An 11722-nucleotide genomic window follows, 5' to 3' on the forward strand; every position below is an offset into this window, starting at 1 on the left:
CTAATTCAATGGAATAGTAGAGTCAATTTACATCACTTGTACAATTTCTCCAATAATCCGCCGACTTAGATACTCTAAAAAGGATAGTATTCTTAGTTCATTGCACCCACTGACCCATCTTCAAAACCAAGGAAAACTGAAAATTCTATATGGTAATTATTGTAAAGAATAAAATAAAGCCACTTAGAAAACTTACAAAATGGGCTCCACTTCATCTTCTCTAATTATATTTCCATTAGATCCTTCGTTAGCAGCTACTACTACTACTATAAAACCTCTTTTGTCTTTCCAAATCCCCACAAACTTCACTACAACACTCTTTCAAATTTTCTTTTATTGTGATATTGATGATGATGAGTAGTAGTAGTAGTAGTAGTAAAGGTAAAATCCCAAAAAGTAATAGCAAATTAGATGAAGATGGAAGTGAGATGAGAAGAGGGCCATGGACATTAGAGGAAGACAATCTACTCATTCAACACATCACCTCTCATGGCGAAGGCCAATGGAATTCCTTATCCAAATCTGCAGGTGAAACTTAAACACATCCTACTTCGTTAAAATTTTCTAATTCCATTTACACTTATCATTTACTAATTTTAATTTAAATTTTATGTATGCAGGGCTTAAACGAACAGGGAAAAGCTGTCGATTAAGATGGCTTAATTATCTGAAACCAGACATCAAAAGAGGAAACCTTAGCCCCCACGAACAACTCTTGATCCTCGAACTTCATTCCAGATGGGGAAATAGGTCCGTTATTGTGTTTTCATTTATATTTTAATCAATCACTTAAATTTAAAATTATAATTCTACATACTAAAATATGTTAAATTGAATAATAATTGCAGGTGGTCGAAAATAGCACAGCACTTGCCGGGAAGGACCGACAACGAAATAAAGAACTATTGGAGGACGAGAGTGCAAAAGCAAGCCCGGCAGCTGAAGATCGATTCCAACAGCAAGAACTTTCTAGAAGCCGTCCGACTCTACTGGATGCCCAGATTGCTCGAGAAAATGGAACAGAACGCCAAGTCATCATCCTCGGAAACTCCGAATCTCGCCATCTCCGCCGCCGCAGCGCCGCCTTCCCCGATTCAAATAAGCCACCCCGCGCCGCCTAATTCAGAGATGGAAATTGAAGAAATTTCAAGGCTTTTGAGCTCGCCTGAATCGTTTGATGAGGATGGCGGGTACGTTACAGCGTACGGAGTGGGGGAATCGGAATGCCACGCGGCGGATGTTGATTGGTTCGGGGAGGATATTGGAATTAACTCTTTTTGGAATAGTGATGAGTTGTGGCAGTTTAGGAGATTAGATTGATAATTATATATTTTTACTGTAATAATACTGTTAGTGTTAGTGTAGAAAAATGGCTCTTGTTTTTGTCGCAGAGCCAAAAACTTAGTAGTCATTATATATAGATCTACTTTCTTGTATTGCTATGTATGTGTGAAAATTTTGGTTTATCCCATTTTTTCCAAGTCCGTTCCACATTGTTTGTCTTATTTCACTTTCATATTCCATTAATTCATTCCTACTCACATTTTATTATAAAATTAATATATATAAAAGTATGACTCATATTCTGCTAACTTTTTTTAACTCATTTTTTATATTATTTCTTAAAATCCGTGTCTAGTCAAAGTGGGACAAATTATCTGAGACGGAGGGAGTACTTAATTGGGGTAGTTTTGGACTTTTGGGGGAAATTTTAGCCATTCATGAATCGATCTTACAAAATACTCTAATGAGATATTCATGGCGTGGGAAGAATTTTAATCCTCCATTTATTTGAAAGCGTTGAAAAAAATAGAGGCGCGGTCAATTCACGATAACGTTGTTGAAGTGACAATTTGAAAAGGATGAAATGTGTAGTCTAATCACATACATATATGTGTGTAAAGAATTGTTTACAATAGTTTTTCTTTGGGCGATCCAAATCTTGAAATAGATAATCATAATATTAGATTTGGTTAGTGAGCAAGTGGGCGAGCAATCAAGCATGATATTCCAATTGACTAGTTATAATCGACATTTTTAGTCTAACCTAAGCCACCATTTCAATTTCCTACCGCCGCTAATTACGAGTAGAATTAGTATTGAATACCTTCACCAATTTATCAACATATTCCACAAGCCAGAAAATTAGAAACAAACAATACTAGTAATTGAAGAGTCATTTATCAAATAAAGCCAGAAAATTAGAAAAAATATATAGTACTCCTATAAAGGTTGAAGGGTCGTTTATCAAATATTTCCGCGGGTACCGTTACACTTTTGTTCAAAACTTTAACTTCAAAACCTTTTCACTTAGTATTTTTTTGTTGTATAATATTTCATCTAAAATCTCAATTGTACTTGTACATAATACTGGTATCTAATAGAGTATTTTTAGAGTGTCATATAAGTAATAGCGTGAATTAATTTAGATTTTTTAAATTCATATGGAGTGAATTAATTCATTTCTCTTAAATCTCAAAACTACGATTTATTGATAAAACTAAATAGTAATTCATGATCCATAATCCGAACAACTTTTTGTTGCCCTCTAAGAATATATGATACTTCCACGATATAAATGATAAACCATAAATGTTTATTGTGCTAGAGATGCACTGAATTTTATTACTCGTGTTTCCAATAAAAGTGCACACATGAGTCATCACGATTGACCCCACAAAGTATATGATTTATTTATTTGGTTTTCCCTCACAATATTATCGTTGACGAAATTGGAAAAAAGGTGAAAATCATGATAAGTGTAAGTGGATTTTTCCATCAATCAAATACTAGTTGACATGCTTCCTTAATATGCATATTCCTAGTTAACATGCAATTAGCTAAAACTTCGAAGTTTTGTTCAAAAATCGAAATACTCTTATGCATCTACTACCTTCTACTCCGATATAGTACTATATATGTCAGCATCCCACTATAGATTTAGCCTAAAAAATTTGCAATGTAGATTTCCAAGAAAAAATGGTTCAATTATTTGCTTTTTCACTGTTGTCGGCCCCTCGAAATGAAAGGGCACTTATGGCATCATTAACCCCGTCCCCATTTCCGGCCCCAAGTCCCCTCCACGTCATCATTCCTCTACAGTTGTGACCCAGGCCACAACTGCTGTAACCCTGCAGGTTGCGGCCCGGGCCGCAACTAATAAATGACACTATTCACAACTCCAATCTATTTAACTCGTAAACGCAATTCGTTGAACAATTGAAACCGGGAAAATGCATTGTTCATTAAAAATTAACATTACATTACTAGACGAAGTAAATTTGAAATAACATTTCATTAGAAATTAACATTTCAATCCTCTATGTTGATCGCTGTTGAATCAATCCATTGGCGCCGAAACAAAGGGTATAATAGAGTATTGAAATGGAACGCGGGATTGAAATGGATGGAACGCATGCTCGTATTTATAGACATCGAATTAAAAAAAAATTGGATTTGCGGCCCGGCCAAAAGAGCGTGTAACGCTGGGCCGGGACGCGGGACATGCCGGGCCGGGATGCGGGACGCTCCCCAGGCCGGGAACGCGGCCCAGGGACGGGCCTAAGCCGTGCCGCCCTTCCGTGTAATGCATGGGACGGGCCGGGACTCGCGATTTGCGGCCCAGCCCATGGCGCTCTTATCAAACCTAATCAATCCAAATGCATTACTATTTTCTTTCTTTGCTGCCAGTAACAGCCTAACCTCCCTCATCTCCAGTGGTCACCAATCACAGTGTATGTTTTCTGCAATGCTGAAAGTCACATCTCTCTCTTTCTGAACAAGATAGGATGTAGAGTATAGAGTACAGGTCCACAACTATCTATCTGACTATCTACAAAAGAAACCCTAAATTCTAGTAGATTGTAGTCCGGTCCGGTTTTTAAAACACTGATTGTAACCGTTGAGTCACTATGTGACATGTAAAAGTAGCTTATAACGAACTCAAGTACAAAGAGGTGTAGAGGAAAAACATCAGTGACAGGAAGTTTGCCAGCTGAAACTATGAACTACAGTTACAAAACATACATTTACCATCCGGATTACAAACGACACAAAATCACACAATGGTCAGTTTTGAAAAAGCAGAAATTTGATTTTACTACATAAGACAATGTACTTATTGTACTCGTATTTGTGCACAGTTTTGCTTATACATTTCATCTACACTTGGCCTTCCAAATTCACTTCCCCTGCTTACCATAACTGTCTCGCAATGTTACAGTGCGGTTAAACACGAGCTTCTCAGGAGAAGAATCCGGGTCAACAACAAAGTAGCCTGGACGATGAGTGAAACGAAAATGACTCAGCTATAACATATAAACAAAATTTTAAAGTTCCAAGACCATGACCTTCAAAACTATGAGTTCAAAGTCTTCCAAGCCCTTCAACATTTTTCTGTTCAAGTTTCTCTAGCATGTCATTGGTCATCATTTCATTTTTCAAGATAAAACAATTTCATTTTGGGAACAAAACACTCAGTTAAACATAAAACACACAGAAGTGGGGGAGATAAGACTCCAACAAGCAGTGGTTATTGCCACACATCATCAAGAAGGGCCCCTACATTTATTTATTTTATTTATTTTGGTTGGGCTGATCATTAGAGCTAATATTTGGTTGATCTGTATATAACATTTAATGTGTGTGATTGGGATCTATGTAGCTTAGGTCAAGGATGATATGTTGCTGGATTGAGGCACATACCTAGTCTTTCAAACTGAAAACTGTCTCCAACAGCAGCATTCTTGATAGAAGGCACAGTGTATGCATCTGCTATAACTACTTTCGAGTGTGGGTTTAAATCGCTAAGCCAGTCATCAAGTTCGGCAGGATTCTGGTCACAATACCAAACAACAGTGAGTGTGCACAATGCTGCTATAAAAAAGTCAAAAGTTTATTAAAAGATAATGAAGAAGTCCCAACCTCAGAATTAAATAGTTTGTCAAACAATCTAACTTCCACCTTAAGAGGATTAGCTCCAGGTGAAGATTCTGAAACCCAGTGCAGAACACCCTGTAGAACAGAATGTCAGTAATTTAATATTATTCGAGAAATCTAAACATCCATTCATGCCGTCACAACTATTTAAAGCTTACCTTTGGTTTGCTTTTCTTAGATGGATCGTACTCAGCACGAATTTCATGCACGGTCTCATTATCATCGCCTAAAATCACTTCTGTGCACTTAATAGGAAATGCATACCTATATTAGGGAGAAGCATAATTGAGTGCCATCTGAAAATACTAAGCTACGGAAAAACTTTAAGAGTAACTGCAGAAAGAGGTACCTAAGGAGGACAGATTTCCCAGGAGCAAGTCCATAGTAATCTTTAGAATCTTTCAAACGAAAATCAGATTGTTCAATGTAAACAACCTTAGAGAAAGGGACCTGAATAAAAGGAGCAAGAATAAACTTCAAAGAGCCATCACGAAATAGCAATAACAGGTAAACACGTGCAAAATTAATATAAGCAGGTTGGACGATGCATCATCGGCATGAGCATGTGGACATTTCTTGGCACAAAGCTATACCTTATAAAAAGAAGATGCATCATCTGCAGGAGCATCTGGCCATTTCTTGGCATCAAGATCCATGACTGCAGCATCCATGTTTGTAATTACAACCTGAAATACAAAAAAAGATGGATGAAACCTCATGTTCCAGTATGCGAAATTTACACATGTGCATGCCCATGAAAGATGCACACCTTCAATGGGTTTAGCACAACCATGGCCCGAGGTGCTGTTTTGTTCAGTTCTTCCCTTATATGGTACTCTAGGCGGTTCAGACGTATTAAACTATTATCACTGCAGGACCAAGATTTTTTATTTCTCAATAATCAAAGACCATGGAGAAATAAAATTGTGGAATACAATCAACAGATAATCAACCTTCTTGTAATCCCAATTCCTCGAACAAAAGCATTTATTGAAGTTGAAGTTACGCCTCTACGTCTCAATCCAGCCAGAGTCATAAGGCGAGGATCATCCCAACCATCGACCCACTTTTCTGTCACAAGTCGATTTAACTGCAAGAGCATGCAAGATAGGATCAGATCCAATTGTGAATTGAACTACCCACTCAAAGCCTCTCCATACTTCAACACACCTTACGCTTTGACATCACTGTATTGGTAATATTCAATCGAGAATATTCCCACACATATGGTTGGTAGAGACCCAGTGCGTCCAATAACCAGTAGTATGAGGCACGCCGTGTCTCAAACTCAAGTGTGCACAGCTACATGATCGACCACACATTCAGGAAAAAAAATTATTACTATGAGATGTAGCAATCAAAATTATATAACCATGCTGATAAAAAGAATCAGGAAAATGATGCTCTTGTTTTACTTGTTAAGAGACCGACAACAAGAAAACCAGTTGAATTAGAAAAGGTTATCACCCATACAAGTATTGAGTATCAAGTGATTCTACAATGAAAATGCAAACAAAGTCGATATGGAAAATAATTCCCCAGAAAAGTTACTGACCGAATGTGTTATGTTTTCAAGAGAATCAACAATGCAATGAGCGTAATCATAACTTGGATATATGCACCATTTATCTCCTGCGTGGGGATGAGGGGTGAACTGAACAGTGGAAAGTAAGAGCGCATTAGCATCCCTTTTTAGCATCACAAAACATTTGTGTCAAGACACTTACCTTGATACGATAAGCAATTAGATCATACATATTGAAATTATCACTCTGCATGTCCTGTTTCATTCTTAATGTTGCTTTTCCTTCCTCAAGCAACCCCTTCTTCATGTCATCAAACAACTTCAGAGATTCTTCAATTGGTCTATCCCTCCAAGGACTGTTCATCTTTTTTTCCCTGTACTCTTTTATCTCATCAGGTGTCTGAAACATACAAAGAGAATTGTTGTCAACCACTGCCACACATAAAGCAAGAAATGATCACACATCAAATTAGTTCAGTATTTCAACTTTAGAGGTACATTCCTTACTTCAGAATAGCTTAAAAAAGGCAAAATTAGATAACTGAACAAAATATTCAATTAGGATCTAGACAATGAAAATCATGAGTGTCCAAACAAGAACCCACCTGATGATCAACATAAGCATGGCCACGACGTATCAGCTCCACTGCTAGTTCGTAGAGCTCTTGGAAATAATCACTGGTGTAGGTGATCTGAAGTTTTCAGACACATATTAGACGATGTCCACAAGAGTGTCAACCATTTGGGTAAGGAATTATACCTTAAAGGGTTCCCAGCCCATCCATCCCACAATCTCTTCAATGTGATCAATATATTCTTTTTTCTCAGCTTCTGGATTCGTGTCATCAAATCTATGTATCATTTAATGGTTAGAAGAAAATAAAATCTCAATTTTGACATATACAGTGCGATATCTTAAAGGTAATCAAGATAGTGCTAATTCTTGACCACGAAAACTATTGTTTTATATGTCCGATAAAGCAAAGGGACCTCTTATGACAATTAGTGTAGAAGCACTCCTGACCTGAGGTAGCAGCCTCCACCTCGCTCCTTAGCCAGGCCAAAGTCCACAAACATAGCCTATAGAATTAATAAATAAGAATTGAGAGAAATGTCCATAATAAATGCAATGAGATATGCTAGATTAGCCTTTTATTACCTTGGCATGACCTATATGTAGATACCCATTTGGCTCAGGAGGAAAGCGTGTGTGTACTTTTCCACCTGTGACCTTCAAATGTTTGTCTAAAATTTCCTTTGAATTGCAAGCTCTAAGCACCGGACGATCGCTGAAATATATTTCAGTATGTACCTGGAGACCAACAAAATAGGGCGACAATGTCATCAAAATAACTCATCGGGAAAGGTAAGTAGTGGAATGGAATAATTTAAGGCCGAACTAATCACCCAAAAATTAGTGCGACTTTTAGCATGATCCAAAAATTAATTTTTCCATTCAGATATCCAAAAACTAAGCTCACCAAAAGAGAAAAAAGCAACTCACAGAAAGAGAATTGAAATACTACCTTAAAGTTCTGATCAGGTGAAGGAAATATTAAAAATGGATTGATTTCTTCTTCAGTTGGTTTTTCTGGAGCTGTCTCAACAAGAACTGATTTTTCCTGGTAACACCAAAGACAAGATAAAGAAACCTAGTGTCATACTACAATTTGCATAATTACTATCATATAGAACAAACTATAATTTCACACTGCTGAACTATCTGTCTGGCAATAAGACAGGAGACCAGAAATGCATTGTGAGAAATGTGGCTATTTATAAGATCCAAAAGTTCACTCCACAGTAAAGGAGTGCAAATATTCAAAAGACTCACCTCTGCTTTAACAGGCTTCTCTTTTTTCTTTTTTACGGGCTTCTCATTGTCTGCGGCTGTCCTTTCCCCAAGCAGGGAATATAAATTGGTATCAATGATTTTCTGGTGGAAGTTGAGCAGGTCAGAAAAATAAATAAGACAGTACATGTATAAAAATGTTAATGTTGTTTTGCTAATTTCTGGAGAACGCTAGCACGTGTCAATATTACCTTGACAACCTTTGGATCTGCCCATGGCTGTTTCTTTCTCACGTGAGCAAATAGTTCACCAACTGTATTTATATAGTTGATTAATACACAAATTACCATCATAATAGTAACTATTGAGCCAAACTGGACAGGTTTTCATAATGATAAAGTCAACTATCCAGGAATGCCCATATAAGTAAGTTCTGTAAAACATAATCATCATACGAAATTGCGAATAACAAAGCCTGTACTGGTTCAAGTACAAAGTTCCAGTACTACTTAAGCGACAAATACGCACCACATACAAGGCCATATTATTCTATTAGCATATATCAAATAAATTAGGTCCATTTTGAAATATGGAATTACCAACCATTTGTTCGGTACCGCTGCTCCAAAATAACAGCTTTATTCTCTTCAAAAATCTCATCCACAGATTTTTCAATATCTTCCTCAGAAACCTCAACTCCTGCATAAGACAAGATACACTTTTTAGGACTATACTTTTATATATTACTAGTAATTAATTATTAACCATTTAGAATATAGAAGAATCGCACTCAACCATAATGGTCCAGATGGATACAGAAATGATTCATATTTAATTGTTTAACATAATAGCTAGGAAATCAAAATAATTAAGGAGGAAATGATAGGAAGGTTCAGAATATTCTTTTGAAAAGATCATATAGCCCACAATCCAACTCAGATTTAAACTTTTAAATAAATATATTACTCCTATTACATCTAGTCATCTACAGAGAATCATAATTTTGGATCATACCAACACCACAAGCAGCTTCAAAGTCATCAATCTTCAAGTTGTCAGAAGCAATAGTAGTGAGAAATAAAAAGGCAGCTTCTAACTGGGCGGGAATTTTAATCTGTAAGAGTAAGAAACACTGATTAACAACAGGCATACTGAAAAGTAACTATTCAAGCTTAAACCCTTTGTGAAAATGCATAAAACATATGAGCTTTACACCTTTAATGACGTAATATATTTAAGCAATGTAGGCCGATGTACAAGAGCATTTGTTGGAAACTTCGTAGCAACCTGCCAGCCAAGAAATGGTATGATATTTTTACATGTTTGAATGTCCATCTCAGTAAAGAAATAGAGGGCCACAACCAGCATATGGTAAACTGAAATGCAGCAACGTTGAAGGTATTTATCAATACTAAATCATGTTCTTACTGAATAAAGTAGATTCCCAACTGTCCGATCACATCCATCAATCACAGCTGCCTGCAACAACATATATAGAGGTGAACTTAAAAACAAGCTAACTTGTATGAGAGCTAACAATTGAATTTTAAACAGAATCAAACAGTTAAAATCCACATATATTCAAATCATGCGCGAAGTGAAAAAAAGAATCATAAAAAATACTCCTTCCATGGGTACCGTGCAACATTGGAGATGGGTAGGTTTTTTGTAAATAAAGAGTATTACGAGGTATAAGTTGAGATGCCCACAAAGGGAAATTTGCATACTTTTTGTGGGCACTTAACAAGCCAACTGTTGCACACTCTTGGTTGGTTGACGGAGGGAGTGTAAGAATTCAAAATGACATGACTATACCTTACCTCCATATACTAATCAGCACAAAAACAATCTCCCAATGCCAACCAATATATAAATCTAATACTCCCTCTGTCCCTTAAAATAAGAACTATTTACATTTTAGTCCGGTCCTTAAAATTATGCACTTTCTATTTTAGGAAACTTTTTTCTCTGGTGGGACCCATTCTCCACTTACAATACTTCAATCACTTTTTTTTCTATTCTCTTATACTTTACCAATTGTGCATTAACCCCCCAACCCACCCCCAAAAAAAGTTCCTATTTTTAAGGGACGGAATCTCTCTCTTACATGACCAACCGTGCATTACCCCCCCCCCCCCACCTCAAAAGCATGTATCAAAAAGTTTTCAGATGAAGTCCGCACCATTGGTAATCAGCATAATTTCTCAAAAAAATTGATAGCTAATCAAGATGCATAGTTAAATCCGAAATGAACCAAGGTTTTCCTCAACATCTTCTAAAAATGAAAGAATGCCACATGCAAAAAAAAAACATTCGATCACTAATAAAATACACAAACACAATCCAAATCATATCTAAGAATCAATTAGAAATTGCTACATAAATCTAAAACAAAAGGCAGAGACCTCAACTAAATATCACAAATTCGACATGCACAAACAGAAAAAACACTATAATTCACACTCCACTCATCATAATCGCAGAAAATCGCAATTCCGCAAAAAACGCAGGAATACCTCATGAATGACGGCGGTGAGATTGGCCGTGACCTTATTGTTGGCGACGGTGTTCTTCGCCGTCCTTTCATCCAGCCCAATCTTCAGAAACAAATCCAGTGTCTCGTCGCCGCCGCTTTCAGTTGCGTTCTTCCCCACCATTGCTTCAGCTCAACTGTAATTTCTCCCTAATTCTTACTGATACCAAGCCAATAGGAGTAATTTTTATGACCTGGATTTATAACCCTAGCTAGAATGGAGATTTTATCAATTCCGCTGCTTAATTTTAATACTACAAGGTTTTAGCTTGGGAAGCAAGGGTCAAAATTAGAAGGTCCAATCGTACAATAGAAATAGACTAATTGGTAATGACACGGGTTTTAAAGTAGTTGAAATAATGTTATAGATAGTACGGCCCAAAAATGATAACGTAAAAGTGAAGAAGAAAATATTTTAATTAATAAATATGAATTATTTATATGCGACGGGCAGTGAAAAAAAAGAAATTCAACTAATTTTTATGATATGGGGAGAGTATCAATATATTTTACTTCATTCATTCCACGATAAGAGTCACGTTTGATATGAACACGAATTTTAAGTTATGTAAAAATAGTAGATTGGAAAAGTTAGTAGAATACGTGGTCCACTTTTTTTATATTGGTTTTATAATAGAATGTGAGTCAAGTGAGTTAATGGAATGTGAGACCTATTTATCATTTATAGTAAATTGAAATGTAGTACGGTAATTCTTATTGTGGAACTAACTAAAATGACAAAATGTGATTTTTATTGTGGGACAGAGAGAGTAAGATTTTAAGTATTACTCACTTCGTCCGCCATTAGGAGTCTCATTTATGGGGTGCACGGGTTTTAAGAAATGTTAAAAAAATGGATGGAAAAAAGTTAGTGGAATGAGAGTCCCACTTGTATATATTAGTTTTAAATGAAATGTGAGTGGAATAAGTTAGT

At 36.4% G+C, this 11722-nt stretch overlaps 2 protein-coding genes across 2 annotated transcripts; one reads left to right on the top strand and one right to left on the bottom strand.

Annotated features, from left to right (window-relative positions):
- The first annotated feature begins 250 nt into the window (after positions 1–250).
- Positions 251–1485, top strand: LOC121748379 (transcription factor MYB62-like). Its single transcript, XM_042142694.1, has 3 exons — positions 251–528; positions 621–750; positions 849–1485. The coding sequence occupies exons 1-3, from the start codon at positions 348–350 to the stop codon at positions 1318–1320; spliced, it is 783 nt and encodes a 260-aa protein (XP_041998628.1). The 5' UTR covers positions 251–347; the 3' UTR covers positions 1321–1485.
- Positions 1486–3959: 2474 nt separating this feature from the next.
- On the bottom strand, positions 3960–11037 carry LOC121748378 (glutamine--tRNA ligase, cytoplasmic-like). The gene is made up of 23 exons (XM_042142693.1): positions 10772–11037; positions 9684–9734; positions 9471–9542; positions 9270–9369; positions 8859–8954; positions 8507–8568; positions 8298–8399; positions 7990–8085; positions 7623–7775; positions 7488–7543; positions 7224–7314; positions 7069–7155; positions 6666–6863; positions 6494–6592; positions 6109–6240; positions 5892–6028; positions 5708–5807; positions 5532–5624; positions 5288–5388; positions 5097–5202; positions 4924–5013; positions 4705–4834; positions 3960–4276 (listed from the first exon to the last, which is right to left on the bottom strand). The coding sequence occupies exons 1-23, from the start codon at positions 10910–10912 to the stop codon at positions 4182–4184; spliced, it is 2388 nt and encodes a 795-aa protein (XP_041998627.1). The 5' UTR covers positions 10913–11037; the 3' UTR covers positions 3960–4181.
- Between the last annotated feature and the right edge of the window lie 685 nt (positions 11038–11722).

Source organism: Salvia splendens, chromosome 9 (genome assembly GCF_004379255.2).
Source record: "Salvia splendens isolate huo1 chromosome 9, SspV2, whole genome shotgun sequence".
Taxonomy (NCBI): Eukaryota; Viridiplantae; Streptophyta; class Magnoliopsida; order Lamiales; family Lamiaceae; genus Salvia; species Salvia splendens.

Excerpts from the sequence above, each read along its gene's own strand:
- LOC121748379 (XM_042142694.1), top strand. The coding sequence starts at position 348 with ATGATGATGAGTAGTAGTAGTAGTAGTAGTAAAGGTAAAATCCCAAAA. Across the intron at positions 529-620 it reads TTCCTTATCCAAATCTGCAG|GGCTTAAACGAACAGGGAAA; the intron begins GTGAAACTTAAA and ends TTATGTATGCAG. Across the intron at positions 751-848 it reads CATTCCAGATGGGGAAATAG|GTGGTCGAAAATAGCACAGC; the intron begins GTCCGTTATTGT and ends TAATAATTGCAG.
- LOC121748378 (XM_042142693.1), bottom strand. The coding sequence starts at position 10,912 with ATGGTGGGGAAGAACGCAACTGAAAGCGGCGGCGACGAGACACTGGAT. Across the intron at positions 6,593-6,665 it reads TAATTGCTTATCGTATCAAG|TTCACCCCTCATCCCCACGC; the intron begins GTAAGTGTCTTG and ends TCCACTGTTCAG. Across the intron at positions 5,625-5,707 it reads TTGTGCTAAACCCATTGAAG|GTTGTAATTACAAACATGGA; the intron begins GTGTGCATCTTT and ends TTTGTATTTCAG.